The following is a 21,548-nucleotide window of genomic DNA, read 5'->3' as shown; positions in this document are numbered from 1 at the left end:
TAATAGTTAGCTTATTGGTATTTTGTGAAGTTTGTAGCACCTTATTTATGTAAATAAAATCTGTAAGACTTTGTATTGCGTATAATAAACATGATGAAAAAAGTAACTAATTTTTCTCAAGTTGTACTACAAAATAGTAAATAATATAGATATTAATTTCACTTCAGAGATTTCAATTATAGGAATCTGTGTAAATTATTGATCTCTCCATTACTGGTATACTAGCCAAGCCCAACATCCATAAAATAATTATAATTTATTGATGACTACATTTTTTCTAATACATCTATATTACTATATAGAGAAATTTCCACCTGAATCTTATGTATGGATAATAAAAAAATGCAACAAATATCATCAAGAAATCTAGAATGTTTTTATAAACATATTTGAAATCACAAAAGATATAAAAACCTATTCTTTATTTAATTAAGTATAATTTTATCTTAAATTCATATATTTATATACTTTTTCTTTCAGTATATTAATAATTATTATAAGTAATAACTCGAAACTGAAAGGTTGAAATAATTTAGATCATTATTTTCAATTATATATTTTATCACTACAAATGTTAGCTACTTTACCTCGAATGATTGTAAATAACTTCTTAGACATGTGTATTATCTCAATCTTCATCATCTTTTTTCATACACATGTAGTAGAAATTAAAAAGTTAAATTACATAATTGATATCTGGTAGACTATACTTACGCTAAATAGCGTTTTTTACACTTAGAAAACCATAACATATACATGTTATAAAAATATTTGATATTCCATCTATAGTGTCTTTCTAGATATTTTGTTGTAATATATGTAATATACAAATAAACATACATAAACTAAAATATCTATGTAGCTACTAAGTAAATTATTTAATCTGATTGTTGAAATATTAAAGTACATACTTATTGTAAATTAATAAAATACAAAACAAAATAATAACATTAACAGGACATTGAAATGATTATTTATACATACTGTGTATAAATTCTATTCATATATTAGAAAAAATAAACTTATTTCAATTTGATTCCGTTTGAGAAATTAGTATTTTTACAATATTGACCTGATTTTTAATAATATGCTTACATTAGATTTTTAAAATTGACAAGAACCTACATGATAATATTGGAGATGGGTAATATTTCAAATTTTAAACAATACTACATACATAGTGATTACAAAATAATTCTATGTTGTAGAAATGTAGATGATACGATTACCAAATATTCTATACAATTTCTAGCCGTTCTGATTATTTTATTTTCATTTACAACTACATAACTGTTTCTGATATCTCATTAGTGTAACGTTGACAAAAAATATTTTATTTTTAATTATATTCGTCGGAATAAAATGACACTAAAAGATAATAAACCTTATTATTATCTAAAATATTAATATAAATACTCGATTGCACATTTCGTTTGTTTGTTATGCAACAGTGTTGAGTGTCACAATTTTAGAAGTCTTACACTTATCACTATACATTATGCTTATAACACAGTATTGTAACTTATGATTACCTATTATTTTATGTTATGTATGATAGACATGGAATTTGTATTATATTTCGTTTATGTCATCTTAATAGAAAAATAAAGTAACTGTATATTTATTTCTTTTATTAAATCAAAACCATCAAGTTAATTGTATATCCTGAGACATCATTCCCTTTACATGCTACTGCCACTACATAACAGTGGCGGATAGTTGCGGTCTCGCGAGTTGTAAAACATAATGGCTATCTCGCAGCGGACTGCTGTGTTCCGGTTGTAAGGATGTGGTAAGGATACATATTTTTCCGTGGCCGAACTCTGGTAGGAATCTAATCCTATCTGGGATTAATAACTGATGTGCATGGGCGGCAGTAGCCACTTACCAGGTTACAATGGTTACAATACTCTTTGCACTTACTATCAGGTGGACTGAATGCTCGTTTGCTACTTTGTCATGAAAAATACAGTTATTATTTGGTTTGTATTGAAAAAATATTTAATAATTTCTATGTTGCTTAACAAGGAGCGACAAAATATCATATTCAGTCGCTGTCAAGTGTCAATTCCAATCCAATTGTCATTGTCACAATTGTTAGGTTATGATACATTGCTCGGATTGTTAAAATAATGATATTTTAAGGAAAGATATAATTATTCTTTATAAAATGAGCCATTTCATAAAATTTGGCATAAAACAGACTTTGCCTTTATGGCGGTGTACGTCTAATTCAGGCAAAAATACGTTTGTTCAAAATGTTTGTAAGTACAGTAGTGCAACAAACGTTCCCCACAATGATCTGAATCTTACCGACTGGGAGACACTGAGTAAAAAGAAGAAAATCAGTAAGGCTATGAAAGCTTACTTAGAACGGGCTAAAGAACATGACGAGTTCATGAAAAAGCAGGAGTTTGAATACAGTATCGGCAAGCGACACGTCGCTAATATGATGGGAGAAGATCCTGAGACCTTTACGCAGAAAGACGTGGATCGTGCTATCGAATACTTGTTCCCCAGCGGTATTTACGACCCCGCCGCCCGGCCTTTAATGAAACCACCACAGGAAATTTTCCCCGCCCGAAAAGCAGCAGAATTTGATGAAGCGGGCAGACCACATCATTTCCTTTTCTACACTGGTAAACCTAACTTCTTCAAGCTACTACACGATGCGGCGGAAAATATCAAACAACTGCAGAATTTCGAAGATAAAGTTATAAGAAAGAAAGCGACACCAGACCCAAATGCTAGTCTAGACATAGGTAATAGTGTATGGTTCACAAAAGACCACCTTGAGCAAGTATTAGTGGAACAAATCACAGACTTGGAGTATGACAATTTTAAATTAGTTATGGAGAGACTCATTTCCTTGCCATACTCATACAGATGCCAGGACTTCATTAATAAATATAGAAAACAACTTGCTGCCCAAAGATTTGCATTAGAAATTCCCAAGCCAGGTTATGATAGTGACGGCCGTGCTTTTGTTACAACTTATGAATGTCTTAGAAAGAAAGCACGAGGTGACGTCACTATTCGATCACCCGGAACAGGAAAGATTACAATCAACGGAAGTGATATAACATACTTCGAAGATGTCCAATGTAGAGAACAAGTTATATTCCCCCTAATTTTCACTGGCATGCAAGACCGTGTTGATGTGGAGTGTAACATTGAAGGAGGGGGTCCATCCGGTCAGTCTGGAGCAATAAGATGGGGTATCGCATGGGGCTTAAGAAGTTTTGTGGATAAAACTATGTTGGAGGCTATGCAAGTAGCTGGTCTGCTGACTCGCGACCACCGGCGCCGTGAGCGCAAGAAGCCAGGCCAACCTGGAGCCAGGAAGAAGCCTACATGGAAGAAGCGATAGTTAATAATCAAGATAATTGTGTTTAGATACTGATAAATAAAAAAATACTATTAAATCATGTCATTTTATTTGTAACATTATCAACTTTTCTTCCTAAAATTCTTCTTTACAGTCTTCCTTCTACCACCAATTTTCTTTTGGAACATTTGACTTTTCCTTTCTTTATTGTAAACTCGCTTTTTCATAACAGATTTGAGTTCTCTCCTATCTTTGTGTGCTTTCCCTTGATTGTTTTGAGTGAAAAATAATAAACCCTCTGAAAAATGGAATGCCAATTTAAAATTATACTTTCCAATTATTTACAAGAAAATTGACACATTGCAATAGTAAACAATGTAATAATGCATACACCCAACACTCCAAAAATATTTTATTTGCTATCAAAGAATACACATGATCATTATGACACAAACTTGCATTGATATTAAAATATGCAATTTAAAATAATTTATAGCTTTTTTACCTCATTAGTTTTTTACAAAATCTTTTTCTATCATAAACACATACTTCATGATGTATAATACCCTATTACAGGGGTTCCCAAAGTGTGCGCCGCGGCGCCCTGGTGCGCCGTAGAAAGTAAAGAGGGGCGCCGTGAGTCGATCCTCTAATCATTGGACACCACAAATATTGGCGTTTTGGTTATCGATTCAAAATGAATATCCAAATTTAACATCCAAAGCATTAAAAAAATTCATTCCGTTTACAACATCATATCTATGTGAATCTGGGTTTTCAGGTGTAGCAATGATAAAGAACAAATATCGCTAAGGATCAATGTGGAGCAAGAAATTAGAGTAGCAGTGTCAAGTCATATTCCCCGCTTTGAAAAACTGCGCGGAGATCACTTAGCTCACCCTTCACATTGATTTGACTGAATACATATCGTATATTATTTTTGTTATCCTCAAGTCTTTCTTGTTGTTTTCCGTTTAAATTATTTTATAATAACGTATTGTACAATTGCATATTGTGGTGTTTTAAATTCGTTTCGATCAACCTAAGGTAACTACTATTAGTGTAGTTACCTATTTCTTTCGACTGTCTTCTTCAAATAGTTAGCTAGGACAGGGCACAGGGCGCTGTGAAAGAATATTAAACTTGTAACTGCGCCGCGGGTTACAAAAGATTGGGAACCCCTGCCCTATTACATTACCTTTAAGTCTATCATCAGATTCTGAGAAGAATAATTTTTCTCTCCACACTGGCTTTGTCTCAGTAATTTGTGGAGCAACTTCTTTTTCTACTTTAGTTTCCTCTTCATTTTCTGAGTCTGAAGAATCATAGACAAATGGGTTTTTCTCACCCGGATCTAATGGATTTCTTACTTTCTTCTGTTTCGTACTTTGGGGTATTTCATGTTCAATGATTTGTTGTAGTGTTTCTAAAAGAAAAAGTATTTATGATAACAAAAATGCTTCATAAAATAGTATTGTATTGTTAATAGGTATTACATCATAAATAATACCTTCATCATCCTCAGCAACATCCTCTTTACCAAATAAACTCCTCAAACTAAATGAACCTGGTTGGGCCATTGCTTCTTTTAATGTATCACTGACTTTATAGAATTGTTCTTTTGATACTTCAACCTTTTCAATTTCTTTTGGTTCCTCTTGAACAGGTTGTTCTTCAGCATTCTCTTTAGATTTTTTCTTTTTCGATTTTTTTGGTTGTTCCTGTTTTGTGGCCACAGGAGCAAGAAACTTGGCATGTTCTGGCTGTGTAGGATCGAATCTCAACATGCCTATCTTAGATCTGAAATATACATTTAAATAAGATTTCACAGATATGCATCTTGATAAATATCACTTAAAATTTATCATCAAAACCAATGCATTTAATACTGTACAAATGAGAAATGTTTTTATTAATACTGTACAAATGAGAAATTACACAAACACTTACTTAGTCTGCTTTGTTGGATCTTGGGGTTGTTTGACTTTTATTGGCACACCAAGAACATCTTGTAAAATATTCAGCTGTTTGTACTTTTCATCCACTTGACCCAATTCTACGTCTTCATCATTATTTTCAACTATATTGGGTTCTTCGTCTGACTTATCATCTTCAACGAATCTTTCATCTAGGACAAAACGTTTATCAGCTTTGTATCTGGATTGCATATCTAAAACCTATTTAAAATACAATGAGAATATATAATATAATGGCATTACATATAGGTTAAACAATGTAATTTTCAACTGAAGTTATAAACATTGGATGAAAGGGCAACATTTTTTATATGACAATTGAATTATAAGCAAATTTTGTTTTATAACATGTTTTATAATATAACTTTTTATAACATGAATGGTGATGATATTATTATTATATACCTTTTGTCCCTTCTTGCCTTCAAACTGTTTCTTTATTTCGAAGTTAACTTCATTGTCACTATCATCATCTTCATCAAATAATGTTTTGCTCTTTTTGTTTCTCACATTGTTTTTCACATTTTCAGTTTGATTAACTGGGAGTCCATTCTGTGATTCTTGTGTAGTAACTCGTTCATCATCATCGTCAGAGAATATCACTTTCTTATTTGGTACTTTATCCTGTAAATAAAGTTTTAATAAAATACATTTTATATATTAGTAAGTGGATGTATAGGTACAATATGAATTTAAATGAAGGTAAATCTGATCATAGGCCATGAATTTAATAGTTCCATAACTTAGTGAAATGGAACTATCTAAAAATGAAAGAATCTGTATAAATATTGCTTGAATATTCATATTATCAAATGAAATAAATTAGTGAGATATTTATAACTACGACACTGTTGATAAAGTAATATAATTAAATGTATGACATGTGCGATCTCTCACTTACAATGCCAATCAATCCCGATTTAATGATCATTTTCTTTTGATTAAATTCTTGCCTCTTCTTTTTCATGGACTCCAATCTTTTCTTATCTGAATTTTGTTTTTTATCATCAATTTCTGGGATTTTAAGCCCATCTTTTGAAGAAGCTTTATCGTGAAATGTATCTCCTACATTTGTTTCTGATATGATTTCTTTATGTTCTTTCTCTTTTTTTCTAGGTTTTTTCTCAAAACCATTCTCGTTTACTGCATGTGTTGAATCAAATTTTCTTTTATGTGAATTAAGGTTTATATTCAAAGGTTTAGGTATGACATCAGTACTGGATGGTTCGTTCTGAAATTAAATTTAAGGTTTAAAATCTTATCAACACTTATTGATTTTTTTAATGCACACAATCAAAAAAATGAATTTATACAAACGTGCACTAACATATTATACAGTGAAATTGTTTTTGGGCCCAGCCCGCTCTACAGACCCATGTCTAATAGTGGGAAAGTAATGGACCAACAAACAGCTGCTGTGCTCTTCTGTGGGACACAATGAGGCAGTAATTAACGTAATAGCTGAAGCTAATAAATACCTTTTCAGCTTCCTTTCTCTGAGCTAGTTCCCGTTCCCTCTGTAATCGCTCCAAGAAGCTCTCACGGGCTTTTGTTACATACAGTTTTGTACCATTAAAATTTTCATATGTAAAATGTTTTATACCTTAAATCACACAAAAATAAAAACATAAGCTAGTCTGACTTAAACTTAGCCTCACATCAAATATAGTTCACAAGAAATAGAAAATATTTGAAATGTGAGGTTACAATAACTTTAAAGTGTAATATAGGGCATATGTTGACATATTAATGTTTCGGTTAATATGCCGTACTTACAGGATTCTATATCGTAATTTGAAGCTGACAGAGTCACAAAGGCAAATGGTTTCTTATGGTTCTCAACAGCAGACTTAGTTTTAATATCCAATCCTGTTATTTCACCAAAAGCGGAGAATGCTTCCCGCAATTCATTTGCATTCACTCTATCTGGAAGATTCCCAACAAACAGACGAGTAGCCGGAATCATTTTTGATAAATATGCTATTGGTAATTTGTTGTTAAATTTTTCTCCATTTGAATCCAAAATTACATTATTTTAAACCAACGTGGTTTTGACATGTCGTGGTAGAATTTGACGTTTTTGTAAACAAAATGTTGACAACTGACATTTCACAAACGACTTTTGAAGGTCAGTTCTTCAGAGTAAAAATAATTGATTCTTAGATTGAAAATTATTTTCTACTTTATACATACATACATACCACCCTAGCTAATAAAAGCGTGTTAAAAATAGTCATATTCATATTGTCTTATTATTTCAAAGTCAGATCAAGTCGACGCACTAAGCAAAGAGTATAGTAGCCCATATACACTAATCCCAAGTTATTATGTATCGTTTTTTATCTAGGAGGGTAAAATTCCACGACTGTTAATGTAAATGTTGTGGTGTGTAGAAAATCAATCTCAATTCTCATTGATACACATTGATGGATTAGGTAAACATATTATATTAAGAAGTCTGTGACATGCCCACATCTTTTCTCTATTAGGCTGAAAGGCAAAAAGCCAAAGCCGTAAAACACCATAAAAAAAGCATCTTTTCTCTATGGTCATGTCCGTTGTAGCAAACGTCAATTTAAAACGTAAAAAACCAAACGACGCTCGCTACTCGTTAACAGAAGCTAGAGATTCTTATTTTTTAATATTTACAGTGAATAAGCAAGATTTTACCATAATATTTACTTTCTTAAGAGAAACCTTGCTTGTTCTATATTTAACCATGTCTGACAGTGATGATGATTCGTTACCAAACAATGTTTTTACATACCAAAATGAAAATATGGTAATAAACTTCGGAATAGTGTTTTATGTGTTAATGTGATTTAGTTTGTGTTATTGTAATATAAAACAATATTTATTTTTTGTTACTTATGAAGTTCTCAACTAGAAACCGATCAGAATAGTACAATTTATCTCATAAAATTATAACTATAGTTTAACTAAGTTTACGTTCTTTCAGACGATCTGCGCAAGAGGTCCAAATGTAAACAGTGCCAATATAACTGGATCAAGTTTTCGTAATAATGTCTTTTCACATGTTTCACATTCTCAAATGCCAGTAAACTTTGGGCGCCAAAGGTACGCCGGATCGAACTTCGACCAGCGAAGTATGTACTATAGAAGAGAGACGTCTCCAATGTCTTTGAGAAGTGTACCTGATTTTGGACCTAATTTTAATCATTCCACATACAGAAATGGTATTGGTTATCAAAGATCCATGTTAAATGGAAGAGGTGGATCAGTTATGTCTGATCGCAGTATTGGTAAGCATTTTATATATTATTATGTACTTATCCTGTCATGTTTATATTTCTATGAAAAGATTTACCCCTTGGAGTAATGTGTCATACTTGCCAGGCAGCTATTGATATTACATTTTGTATATTTTTTATAAGTCTTGTTATAACTTTTTGTTTCTTTCTCTTTGTGTGTGAAAAACCACCCAAAACATAGTGCCAATATTAGAATACACATGGAACTCAAATTCAATAGCAAGAAAGTCTAAATATTCATCATTAGAATTTCCAATATGATAATGCCAGAATTTTTTCGAGAATTACTAAGTATGAACTTAATAAAATATATTTTATAATAAACTGTTTACTTGCAGACTCCACAGCAAGTGTCAGTGTTGCAGATATAGCATTTGCTTTCAAGAACAGAAAGTTCAGTAGACACGAAATGATGATACTAAAAGAAGCTTATAGCAAATTAATAAAATCACGACAACGAAAAAGAATTGAAAAGAGACGTAACATGAGGTTGTTTCTGAAGGGAACTCGTCGTAAATCTGGAGATGAGTCCAGTGAAAGGGAAACGGATTCATCAATGAGTAACGATGACTGTAGGTCAATTAAGTCAACACTCACAAAGGAAGTGATTCCAGGGTTGAGAAACATGAGAAATGTAACTCATTATAACACAAATCTTGAAAAACAAAATGAAAATGAATTGTTTAGAGATTGTACAGACAGCATTAAACAAAACACTATGAGAAATATGTTTTCCAGAAGCTGTATAATGACAAATTTGGGTACAAGGGAAAAAAATCACGATACATCTATAATTAAAGACCAAAACCAATCAACTGTACAAAATACGTCAGTAATGACCCAAAAAGAGAGGTTTACGAAGGGCTTTGTTTTGCCATCACAGAGATTTAACAAATCTGCAATTGGGCAAGCTCAAACGAACAATAAAGCAAAAATGGCAAATGCAAGAAAGGAATATGCTTCAAAAGTGGCAGGACCAGAAAGTGATTGTGATTCAGATGAAATTAACGAAATATTTCCTAGAAAAGAAACTCAACAAGATTTAAATGGTCAAAGGAAAAGATTACTAGATACTGAAGGTGCATGTTATTCTGATAAGAAAAAGAGCAAATTGAATTCACCAAACAGGTTACGTTCAAAACCTCAGGAACCTACATGCAATACAAATTCTAACAGTAAATCTAATGACTTCGTTTTTGCCAAACCAAAAATGCCAATCAAAAAATGTTCCCTTAGAAAAGATTTTGGCCCTGAAAAGTTACTTGCGAAATCAAACGTCCCTCCAATAGCTGAGGCAGATGATTTTAATACTGAAGTAATACAACACAATGTGTCTAAACCCACCGAAACTAACGAAATGGAAACTGCTGAAAACGATACACACCCAGAAATTCAACATTCTACAAGTGATGTATCAATGAGACCCAGTTTTATAAAACGGAAATTATTTACTCAGAAACTAGATGTGGCCGAAAATAAAAATCTCAGTTGTGATAGTATAGCAGCGAATAGCCCTCAAAATAATATGCGAGAAAAAAATAAGGCTAGAAAACTTGTGACTTCACAATCATGTCTAAGTAGAGATGTTATGGGCGAAGACAATAATGTTTTAGACTTAATACATAAAATAGTGCCACCAGACCAAATAAATTTGACAACTGTAGCGAATAAGACAGAATTGTGTAATAGTCAGTCGAATAGAGACAGTAGTGAAAAATGGGACGTCACTGCAGTTATTTCTAATGGGAATTTTCAAGATGTAAGTGATACTTACACGGATGAGGAAATATTTAACCCACCTCATCAGGAACAATCAAAAAAGACAAAGAACTCTGTAAATAAATTAAAAGAAGTGCAACAATGTAAAATTGTTGTAGATAAATTAAAACAGTCTACTGTAAATAAATTGCTTAAAGAAAATAATAACTATGAATTGCCACATTACAAATTGGCTGCTGGAGGTAATAAGATATTTTGTAATAATATTCTTAGTAAAAGCATCATATCGACCCCTCCTATGTATAATATCGTAACCCACAAAAGTACCTTTTCGTTTTCGTTACATAAATTGCCTTATTTTAATGTGTTTTATTGACACAAGTAATGTTATTAAGCGTATAGAATATATATACCAAATTTCATTAGAGATACCTGCAGAAACGCAGATTTTATTCGCATTTTAGCATATTTGAAACTTTTAAATGCTCTCCTGTAAAGTTGTCAAGATATTATACGTAAGAAGGGTCGATATTGTTATAAAATGGGTAATGAGATATAAATAATATTATATTAATAGTGTCATTAAGTCATCTTGCTTTATTATTACAGAAACAAACAAGAAACGTGTAACAGACTGTGTGAAATCATTTTGGGATACTGACTTTGAAAGCGATGTGGAAAATCATGTTGCAACTACATGGAAGACTAACATTCGAAAAAATCAAGGTATTTATAACTTAACGTCATGGTTTTATACAACTTGTTTTTAACTTTAAGGATTTTTAGTTATTAACTATATTATTTTCTTTTCAGTATCAACAACTCAAAAAAGGGAAAGCAATCAAGAGGATAAACTTAATATTAGTAATAAAAAACCATCAGTTTCAAAAGGTATTTTAACTTTAAGAAATTTTCATAAGGATTCTAAATTAAGTGTTAATGCAAAATCTCAAACAAATGTTATTGATAGGGACAAAAAAGTAACTGAAGTCGACAATTCAAAATCAGTAGTTGTAGGAAAAGTAGATGTTGCAAAAGTAGGGAAAAGTAAAGAGACTAATACAAAATCTCAAACAGGTAATAAGAAGAAAGATATTGCAAAAGAAAATGTTCCTGTAACTAAAAAACAACAAGAATCTGGAAGAACACCAAAGTCAAAAGTTTGTACAGATTGTGTTAATACTGTTAAACCCAAAGATACCACTAAAAAGTTAAATACAGGTGTAAAATTGAATAAAAAGCAGGGTACTGTAGAAAATGACAAACAAATAGCAAATAGTTCCATAAGTAAGAGTAAGGTGACGGGAAAGACTACTCAAAAACCCAAGGGTAATAAAAATACATGCACTCCACCATCCAAACAAGCTAAAAAAGATCCTTCAAAGAAAGTAGCTAACAACGCCTCAAATAATGATGAGAAGCCACAAAAACCAGTTGTTAATGTAAGAGTTCAACCTAAAAGAAAGTCTAAAGAGAAAAGCTTTTTACAATCTCCCAAACCAAAAACCAGCACAAATAATACTAAAGCACAGAGTAAAAAAGCAACTACCAAATCTGCTAAAGAATCAGCATCTAAACATATTTCATTAAATACTTTAAACACAAGATCAACTAGATCTTCTAGAGAAAAGCTTTCTTTTAATTCTAGTGGATGCGACAAGTCTAGTATGAACATCAGTAATATTTCAAACAGGAGTTTAAGGTGGCGACAGAGAAAGATAAATGAATATAAATGATGTACAAGTTACAAATTATTATCATGTAGAATATTTATAACTGTGTTATGTTTATTAAGTAAAATTAATTAAATCAGGAAATACACTTATTGTATGTAATACCTTCTCTGTCTTGATCTTTTTATACAACTTTATTTATAGAGTATAATTATGATTATATTGTAATATGTGTAATGTTCGAACATAATTTATAGCATATATTAGCAACCTAGATAGATGTTATGTTATTGTATTGACAAAATGTGTTTTTTACGTAATATATAATGACTTATATTGATAGACATAGAAAACTCGCCTTTTGGAGGCAACAGAAATGTCGGCTGCTGCGTTCTTGCTTAGTGTCTTATATCGAAAGCAAAAAATAACCTATTGTTATTAGTATACGCATCGTCTCCATATGCTTTAACTATATATTTGTATACCAGAATTATTATTTTTACATGACTGGGTGTCTGGATGGACTGATTTTTACATGTGCGCTCTTCCCTTATAGACCAAAGCAAAGTAGCGTAGTAAGAAACGTAGTGTATATTTTAACTAATTCAAAGTAATTTAAAATTTACATTTTAACTATTAATTAAGTTAGCTATAATTTTGGAATACTTAAAATAGTCGTACAAAATATATTTAGTGTTTTTCAGGAATTTGTCAAAACACCAACTACGCCTGCATTCTAATGTTATTATTATAATATAATGTTATTAATGGTATTGTACATACATGGATTTGTTTTATGTAAATTGTAATTTGTTTTATGTAGGATTGTAAATAGATATTTCGATTTCTTAATGTCATTAAAATCGAATGAATTTTCAATTAGTAATTAGTAGTGAACCTCGAAATTATTTTTGGAGTCTTGTCTATTTTGAAAAGCGTGTCGGCCGTCATATTTCATATAATATAATTAATAAACTGTTTTTTTAATTGTTGTTTTATTTATAACCACCATCTAATTTTAATTTATTTAATATGTGCAAAAAAGGTTTATGCACTGACCATGTGCATAAACTTAGAACTAGAAAAGACAAATTTCGATCTTTTGCATGCAAAATTTGGGTAGATTGAAAACGGGCTTAGGTAAATTATAAACACACCATTCTGCCACAATTATCTATGGATATGATACAGGAAATAAAACTCAATTTCTGTAATTAATGAAGTTATTTTATTTGATAAGACTTACAATCTGAAATTCAGAGGCTTTATTATCTGCAGTTAAGGCAATTACGAATGCTATAAGTAAATAAATTAATTATTTTTATATCTATTTAGTTTATTCAGCGAATAACGTCTCTTCTCGCCAACAAGTCGTTAGTAACTCTGCAACGTATTACGCTAAAAACCATTTCTCTTATCAACTTAACAAAGGTCTTCACAATATTAAAATAATTTCTATGGTTAGTGAAATTAGTGCGCAAAAATGAGTCTTGTATTTATTATCCTAAAGGGTGGTCATGTTATTTCGGCCCTAAATATAAGTAAACATTTTACACGCTAATTTGGAACAAGTCAACTACCAAACCACGACACTTCATAAGTCGCCAGTCACAATAATCACTAAATAGAGTATGTATTCAGATCTATTTTTACAATCACTCTTTACGGGGTCTATGATGATGTTAAAATTTAGGACCAACATTATAAATTTTAGCCAATATCCACATTATAACAGAATTAAACAAGTAACAGTAAATCTCTTTCATATACAACAACCTATTAAATGCACGTTTACAAGGCGCCAGTGGCCCAAAAATGATTTTTCAAGACATTACATAAAGCACTCCCTTTCACATCTCATTACCAGTGTCGGCCCGAGGGCTGGGAGATTGTAGCTAACGTCCTAAGCGGCAGGAAACTCAACATATTCCAATTATTCAATGTCGAAGTATTTTGGCATTACCGTCCACTTAATACTAATTTCCACTAATACGTATTGGAGTACCATGATGGACTGCACCCCAGTCACAGTGCTCATCAGTAGAATTGCATAAATATGCATAGCAATATCGTTAAATTCAACACAACGTGATTATTATTCATAATTCATTTTAACGTGTTATGGTGTTGAATAAAGACGCCAAATAATAATGGTAGCCCACCCAAAAACCGACAAGGGCCGCTACTGCACATTGCACATCAAATCAGCCACATCACCGTCCAACCAGCTCACATAATTTAAATACATAATTATCAATATTACGAAACGAATCTACTTAGAAAACATGCGGAATTAGAAAGGAATTCTGTCAAGATAGCTCTCTCCTAAATGAAACAAAGGAATGCACTTAGATATGACACAGCCACCTGATCTTTACTGCTGTTTAATCATAACGTTACCATGTTACTTACATATTATATAAATATAAACTTTTGTCAAATCCATATAACACTGATCAATGTAATTGTAATTATATTATTGTGTTATAGGTACATGTAATGTTAGGAACTTTACGTCATAAAGTACAGCCATTTCAGGGCCACTGTTTCCATACTAATAATAATATTAATCTTACACAGTAAACTGTTACGACTCATTGGCTGTGAAATACTAAGCACTCGATGTTGTCGTTGGTGTAAAGCGAGATAATTTCGAGTTTATAATATACAAAGAGCACTATGATACGCGTTGACGTTGTGTTGTTCAATACTCGTCTTCCTCCGGGGGGTGGGGGTTGTCACCGTCTATTTCCTCGGGAGGCGCGAATCCATCCTGTAAATATAACAAGAAATATTTCAAACACAACCTTACACTAGGAGGTATAGTCCGCGTAAACTGCTAGTCCGCTCTGAATATAGAAATGAATCGCGTCGCCATAGCAAATTGTATATCTACACCTGCTCTACACAACTTCAGAGCGGACTAGCAGTTTTGCGCGAACTATAAAAAGATGTAAGAAGAATTGGTCAGTTGCAAACATTTAAGTTCTGCTACTAAGCATAATTTCTCCATACAACTCATTATGATTTCAAACAACCCTTAAAACTTAACTATCCACCTATAATAGGCTTTAATTCCAAGGAAGCCCTCCAAAGAGCGAAAGCGCGTGACATTTAACCACTACACCACTACTAATACTATAAGTAGTAATCAAAATGTCTTCTTCCAAGAGATTGGAAGTGTTATTTTCAACCATGTGCTCATATCTTTAACTGACTTTGAATAAGTCTTATTATTTTATATGCCCCCCATATTAATTTTATTATTATTACTCTAAAGTGAAGATACAATTTCGACATCCACTCACCTCAGTTGCATATAAGATATCCAAAATCTTTTGGACAATAGGAGCGTTCTGTTGTTCTTCCATCTCTTGGCAGATCACTTCTATATCCCGCAGCTTGCCAAAGTAAAAGTCCCGTTCCTTTTCCAGGCCGTCAACTGTTGCTTTTAATTCGTTAACCTGCATGGAAAATATAATCAGTATGCGGAAAAACTCTATAGATATTTCACAACAAGGAAAAAACGGAATGAAACGCAGAAGATTTTCATCAAAGTGATATACTCATATATACTTGGGTGTGTTTTAAAAATTCAAATTTTAACACTCGGACAGTTTGATAATTTTCCTTTACACATAACTAAATAAAATTAATATTTTTATCTTAAATTTTAAATGAGAAAACTTTGTGAATTAAAAGTAATAATGCTGTGTCAAAAAAACTATTTAAAAAAAAATCATATGCACATACATATTCTAAATTTGTAATAACCCTAATTTCGAACAGAGAATTCTAATAAAATGTATTCTATCACGATTTATTTATCACTATTGTATATTAATACAAGCAATATATTTGATACCTTCCATAAACCATGATCTTGCATAAACTATAAGTAGTTAAGTAGTTAAAACAATGATTGTAAAACAAAGAAAGGCGTTTAATTATTGATTCATAACTTATGAATCATAACATCTTCATCTTTAAGTCTTTGTTGCTCATATTTTGTTGTACTTGTGATTAACAATAACGTTTATTTTTCTTCTGAGTAATATGTTAATACCGCTATTTTTGTGAAAGACGTGTTACATACGAACCATTTAAATGTTTACTGCTAAGTTAACATGTGATAAATACTGTTCATTATACATTTATCAATTCAACCAATTCGCGCTACACTTGTGTACCTAATTAATATAACCGTTAATAATCATATAAATGCAACATGTGCTGCAATTTTATAATTAACTGATAGCTCAAAATAAATACTTTTATAATATCATCATACAACATCATAGTAGGCATTTTTAGTATCATATTTTTACCATGCCATAGATGCATAGATATTTGCTATTTATGATAGATACCTCAACTTTGCTGACACACAGGCTATTCCAACACAAAAATAGATTATTTAGAGGAAAAACGGTGCATATGCACGTCAATATGAGGAAACGCGCGCGGTTGCTAATTTTGAACTAACGACTAACGATAGTATCAGTCAACAACGGTAAATAAACAGGTGGGCGCGACCCACATTTCGTACGACCAAATCAAACTAGATCCACATCCCCAATAACAATTATTTAATTTCACATGGACGATTTACTTTGAGGTCAGTACAACAAACTATTCATTTAATCAAGTAATATCTGATATAGAAATATTTTTTATTTATTATCATTTAAGTTTGCAGTTCGTGTACATAAGAGTAACGAGGTATGCTCATGACCATTTAGTATAGAGAAATTAGCATCATGGTTAACAAATAAAGACATGTAACATTTCTAAACTTCTTCTAAATAAAGGAAAAGTTACTATAAAATTATACTTTAAGAATTAAACAACACAACCATATTATATTCCGGAATTTTAATAATTTGAGTAAATTTTCTTTGAGTGGTCTTCGGGCTTATAAAATATTCAACCATTCTGTATAGTCTACTCTACCAATCCGCATGCGGCCAGCACGGTGGAATATGGCCAAAGCCTATCCCACTCTAAGAGGAGACCAATACCCAGTAGTAGGACAGTAATGGGTGGGCCACTCAGTGTACAGATGGTTACAAATATCCACATACATTCACACGAAAACCATTACCCATCTGAAGCAGTTACATTGAGGGTATAAAAGGTTTTCCAAAACATGTAAATTAATAACTATGTTCTTAAATACAATATATGATATATAATTATATACCAATATTTAAGAAAAAAATATTGTACTAACTGAGCTAGTTACCTGATGATTCAGCTCATCAACTACTTTTGCATCTCCCTTGGCACTCTGATTTAGTCTCGACAAGTTCACTGGCGGAGACCTCACTGTATTATTAGTTGTCTTTGCAACTGAAAATTGAGAAAAAATAATGTAAATACGAAGACGATTAGAAAATTTATATAAAATTCTTATCAAGCAATTTGATAAATGTAAGAATATTGTTATTTGCATGAATAGGCTATATGGATTTAAAATGTGCTATATTGTTACTGTACTTGAATTAAATTAATTCGAAGGTCATTTTATAGGCACAAATAATTAAATATTTACATAAAGATGGTTAAGGTGAAAATAAATATATATTATTATGGTAATATGAGATAACATAAAAGTGACATATAAGCAATTAATGTGCATGTTTCTTAATAAGTTAGCGTTCATGCGAGTGCTTCCTAAATGTATGTAAATTAGTATGATCTGATGTATAAAGTAGGACTGGACAGTGGACAGGAAAAGGAAATATAATAATAATATAATCTAGAAGAAAATTTAAAATAAACAAAATTTTAGAGAGCAATGGTTCCAGCCAATTTGAAACAGAAACATTACCATTAAGCATACAGATATTTTAAACTGCATATAATACAATTATAGTAACTCTCATACATAAATATAATTGAGAATAGTTTGCAAAGCAAATCAAGGATCGAACAGAAGAATATAGTTCGCTCCAAACTTTATGACCGCTCTGAAGATTCTGGTACATCCACTCGCGGGCAAAGAACACCCTGCACTCCCCTCCACCCACTGGAATATGTACTGCGCAGCGAAACGCGGCAATCTCCGAACGGCCATAAAGTCTGTCGATACGTATAACTAATAAGAAAACAATAGTACTGGTTTGGGGTCGGGCCGCGACCTTGGCGACGGGCGCCGCGGGCTTCCTGGCGGGCGCGGCCGCCCGGGGCGCCGCCGCGCCGCCGTGCCCCATGGGCAGCCCCTCGCGCGCAGCCACCGCGTCATACTCCGTGCCCCCATAGTTGGCATCGAAAAATTTCTTGAACCATTGCAAGAACTCAAAATTGTCTTGGAATCGACCCTTCACCAGTTTGTCAATCGGTACTATCTACAAAAGAAACAAAAGGACAGGTGAACGAAAGGGGAATCGAACAGTTCTAATGTGGGTGCTGGCTACCCGCGTGACAGATCTACGCTTATGATCTAACGTGGTGCACTTGGAGATGTCGGTGAGCGCCATCTAAAAAGGAAACGTTTACTCTCGTTCGATCGTTTGGAAGTCCAATTGCGGTAACGCTAATGTGGCAAGCGACATCGCCGGCACGCATTAATACTCTAATTATATCCAATGCGCATAATTTAGCTCGACATGCTGCGGCTGCATGTGACATGCGAGAGTATCGATAAATCTGGTAGGAATGTGCCGATAGTGCGCAAGACAAATTCTGGTAGTGAAAATAGGCTTGCAGAATATCTGCACATCGGCAAATCAACGAGATTATAGTCTGATTCATTATTAGGTGTCCAAAATGTAAACAAAGAAATGTCATTGTCAAAATACGTTTACAGGTATTGTAAACCATATCAAAATAATAACATGGCACAAAAAATATTTTGGATCCCAACTGTGTTACCATTATCACATTTTAATTTTCTACCATAGACCTTGTTTTTATTATTATTACTGTATGGAACGAAATTTAGGTAATATAAATATTTGAAAATGCGAATTGAACTTAATTTATTCAGATTATTATTTTATTACATTAATATCGTCAAAAATAAGAAACTACCATTTGAAACGTATTTTCTTGATAGGTCAACACCGTTGTTTACATTTTGGACACCTAATTATGAATCTGACTATAGTCGTCGAGTATAATAATGAAAGTAAAATAAAGTTAGGCTGAAAGGCAAAGAGCCAAGGCCGTAAAACACTATTTAAAAAAAAAAATAGTCGTCGAGTAAAGGCCGTAAAACACCATTTAAAAAAACAAAAAATAGTCGTCGAGTAAACAGCGGCAACCCAATCAACATCCCCAAGTGCTAGGTGATGGCGCATGCGGCGTGGTGTCGGCGAGCGAGCGGGATGCGTACTGCTGGGCTGCAGGCGCGCGGCGCGGCGCGGGCGCGGCGGCGGCGCGGCGGCGCACAGCGGCACGCCGCTGTCGCACGCGCCCGACCCGATCGTGAGCCCGCCGCGCGCCTCGAACGCGTCATACTCCCGCCCGTCATAGTTAGCGTCAAAAAACTTTTTAAACCACTGCAAAAACTCAAAGTTGTCTTGAAACCTCCCCTTTATCAGCTTGTCCACCGGTATCACCTACAAAATTGTTTTCGTTAACCCGCTGAAAACTTACACAAATGCATTCTCTTTGAAATGTCAGAACATAATATTTGCAGTATTGTTTACATGAGGAAAGCTAAAACATGTAAATTAGATATCAAGAGTCAATTTCCTGCTTAGTTCATACAAGTTTGAAATATAATTAACAAACATATTATGTACATGTATGTATTTGTAGAAATGATAAATTTATCATGAACTCTTCAAATTCATTAAACTATTAATGAAAATATTTTTATGTAAACGATATAGGATGATAGGGTGACACTGCCATTTCAATCAAATGTTTATCTATTTAAAGAATATTACAGTAAAAGATCAGCCTATTATTTTTTAACAGATTATGTTGCTTACTGTTCAAAACTGATAGAAGAACAGCAGTAAATCTATGTATGTCAGGTCAAATCACTACCTATTAACACACATTATGAAATTAATGTTAACCTGATTACTGTTTTGTTAATTATTTTACTGAAAATATAATGGAACTTCAAAAATGCAATTCAATAATTAGCATGAAATTGCATTAACATGTAATAAACATAATACTGAACTTTTATTCACTTTTATTTACTTATAAGTATGTTTTAAATTATACTCGATGTATTATAACTATATTTTTTATATTGGAGATATATTTTTAATGTAGCAAAGGGTGTTTTTCGACTGGTAATTAGTATACAGGAAATTCAAATAGCAAATGAGTGAAATTATTGCAATGAGGACATTTACACAGTAAATTAATATATCATCATGTTTTTACTGTGTAACCCTATACTTTTACTGTGATGATCCTATACTTTTACTCAGAATTATTGTTTGTTATTTATGCGAATCGACTGATAAAAGATAAGATTGACAGACAGGGCCTTGATAATGGACAAAATTGATATGTACCTTGTCAACAGCCATTTTTTTGAATGCCGCTTGTAAAATTTTGAAGTTCTGAATATATTCATGCTCTAGATTTGTCTTGAATTTGATCCGTTTCATGGGTACACTGCCGGGGAAGAGCATGTCCATGAACTGACAGTAAGCCGCTCCGGTGCATAGTTCCTCAATTTTGGCGAAGTTCGACTGCAGACAGTCGTTCACCCATGCGAGCATATCATGCCGCGAGAGGTTCTCCGACGTAACATTCGTCGAATACACATTCACTGCCATCTCGATTTAGTTACCACCTAGAATCAAACAAGGAACTCACTATCGCGTTCCAAAATTACAATACCGGCTCATAACCAGCCGAAACGCCGCTTGGATAAAAGAAAGCCGATCTAAAAATAGGTCGTGGCACGAACCAAAAAAACAATTTCTTGACAGCCACTTAACTTCCAGCGATGTATAGGTTACGATTAGCCCATTAAAACTTTTAAACACATTATAAATAAAGTTACGGCGTACTGGAATTAACAGTAAACGTAGTCATAACCAATCCAACGGCGGATGTGGGTATGGTATGACAGGAGACGACTCATCAAAATCTAACGTTAACTTACAGTATAGTCCACCATAACAACACAAATAATTTCACAATAATCGTTCTATACATACCTTTTACGACTAATTCCTGATGATTTAAAACAAAGTATGCGTTAATTTCATGAGCAGTGCATTAAAAAAAAGTTGATTTTTTGTCCGGAACGCTCACCTTCTGGGGATTTTTCATAGACAAAATATTTTTTAAGCATCATCAAGGTTAGAGGCAAAGTATATAAAATTCATTATTCTGATTAATCATCATAACTCTATGAAATATTTACAACATTAACGTTAAATAGTTTTACAGTTTGGCAAATTAAATATTGTATATAGGTTAAAAGTAATTTATAATAAATTAATCTCTCAAAATAAATTTATATTTTATTTTATAATGCTAGAATATCAAAAAAATGACTATATACCTTAAAACCAGATTAGTAGTTAGAAAACCCATATGTTGGCTTGCTATATATTACTGTCTTCTACAATCAGAGCAAACACATTATTTTTTT

At 32.6% G+C, this 21,548-nt stretch overlaps 4 protein-coding genes across 6 annotated transcripts; 2 read left to right on the top strand and 2 right to left on the bottom strand.

Moving 5' to 3' along the window:
* Positions 1 to 2,075: 2,075 nt before the first annotated feature.
* On the top strand, positions 2,076 to 3,425 carry mRpS9 (mitochondrial ribosomal protein S9). Its single transcript, XM_073086818.1, has one exon. It carries the CDS (start codon positions 2,171 to 2,173, stop codon positions 3,368 to 3,370), a length of 1,200 nt encoding a protein of 399 aa, XP_072942919.1. The 5' UTR covers positions 2,076 to 2,170; the 3' UTR covers positions 3,371 to 3,425.
* Nol8 (nucleolar protein 8) lies at positions 3,421 to 7,399 on the bottom strand. The gene is made up of 8 exons (XM_073086807.1): positions 7,081 to 7,399; positions 6,783 to 6,907; positions 6,206 to 6,535; positions 5,710 to 5,928; positions 5,279 to 5,505; positions 4,839 to 5,128; positions 4,527 to 4,754; positions 3,421 to 3,626 (listed from the first exon to the last, which is right to left on the bottom strand). Exons 1-8 carry the CDS (start codon positions 7,268 to 7,270, stop codon positions 3,451 to 3,453), a joined length of 1,785 nt encoding a protein of 594 aa, XP_072942908.1. The 5' UTR covers positions 7,271 to 7,399; the 3' UTR covers positions 3,421 to 3,450.
* A 468-nt stretch (positions 7,400 to 7,867) lies between these two features.
* On the top strand, positions 7,868 to 12,955 carry LOC140752476 (uncharacterized). The gene is made up of 5 exons (XM_073086801.1): positions 7,868 to 8,086; positions 8,264 to 8,567; positions 8,915 to 10,537; positions 10,905 to 11,021; positions 11,109 to 12,955. Exons 1-5 carry the CDS (start codon positions 8,024 to 8,026, stop codon positions 12,029 to 12,031), a joined length of 3,030 nt encoding a protein of 1,009 aa, XP_072942902.1. The 5' UTR covers positions 7,868 to 8,023; the 3' UTR covers positions 12,032 to 12,955.
* Positions 12,956 to 13,173: 218 nt separating this feature from the next.
* Eb1 (microtubule-associated protein RP/EB family member 1) lies at positions 13,174 to 21,266 on the bottom strand. 3 transcript variants are annotated; one of them, XM_073086821.1, is made up of 7 exons: positions 21,109 to 21,266; positions 20,455 to 20,738; positions 19,308 to 19,533; positions 18,090 to 18,314; positions 17,214 to 17,320; positions 15,277 to 15,432; positions 13,174 to 14,741 (listed from the first exon to the last, which is right to left on the bottom strand). In XM_073086821.1, exons 2-7 carry the CDS (start codon positions 20,719 to 20,721, stop codon positions 14,673 to 14,675), a joined length of 1,050 nt encoding a protein of 349 aa, XP_072942922.1. In that variant the 5' UTR covers positions 20,722 to 20,738; positions 21,109 to 21,266; the 3' UTR covers positions 13,174 to 14,672. The 3 variants fall into 3 exon arrangements, with proteins under 3 accessions (XP_072942922.1, XP_072942920.1, XP_072942921.1); XM_073086819.1 differs by lacking the exon at positions 18,090 to 18,314 and having other exon boundaries at positions 17,202 to 17,320; XM_073086820.1 differs by lacking the exon at positions 18,090 to 18,314.
* Between the last annotated feature and the right edge of the window lie 282 nt (positions 21,267 to 21,548).

This window comes from Epargyreus clarus, unplaced genomic scaffold, assembly GCF_041222505.1.
Source record: "Epargyreus clarus isolate Ecla_fem2 unplaced genomic scaffold, WU_Ecla_fem_2.2 ptg000024l, whole genome shotgun sequence".
NCBI classification, from domain to species: Eukaryota; Metazoa; Arthropoda; class Insecta; order Lepidoptera; family Hesperiidae; genus Epargyreus; species Epargyreus clarus.
Note: the sequence above shows the minus strand (reverse complement) of the source record. Positions and strands in the feature narration are given on the sequence as shown.

Bases quoted from the DNA above. Each gene is read 5' to 3' on its own strand.
- LOC140752476 (XM_073086801.1), top strand. From the start codon at position 8,024: ATGTCTGACAGTGATGATGATTCGTTACCAAACAATGTTTTTACATAC. The intron at 8,568-8,914 runs GTAAGCATTTTA...GTTTACTTGCAG, and splicing joins TATGTCTGATCGCAGTATTG to ACTCCACAGCAAGTGTCAGT. The intron at 11,022-11,108 runs GTATTTATAACT...TTTTCTTTTCAG, and splicing joins TAACATTCGAAAAAATCAAG to TATCAACAACTCAAAAAAGG.
- mRpS9 (XM_073086818.1), top strand. From the start codon at position 2,171: ATGAGCCATTTCATAAAATTTGGCATAAAACAGACTTTGCCTTTATGG.
- Nol8 (XM_073086807.1), bottom strand. From the start codon at position 7,270: ATGATTCCGGCTACTCGTCTGTTTGTTGGGAATCTTCCAGATAGAGTG. The intron at 6,536-6,782 runs GTATTTATTAGC...ATTTAATTTCAG, and splicing joins AGAGAAAGGAAGCTGAAAAG to AACGAACCATCCAGTACTGA. The intron at 4,755-4,838 runs GTATTATTTATG...TTTTTCTTTTAG, and splicing joins TGTTGCTGAGGATGATGAAG to AAACACTACAACAAATCATT.
- Eb1 (XM_073086821.1), bottom strand. From the start codon at position 20,721: ATGGCAGTGAATGTGTATTCGACGAATGTTACGTCGGAGAACCTCTCG. The intron at 17,321-18,089 runs GTACTATTGTTT...CTCAATTTTCAG, and splicing joins CGCGGCCCGACCCCAAACCA to TTGCAAAGACAACTAATAAT. The intron at 14,742-15,276 runs GTGAGTGGATGT...TTATATTTACAG, and splicing joins ATATCTTATATGCAACTGAG to GATGGATTCGCGCCTCCCGA.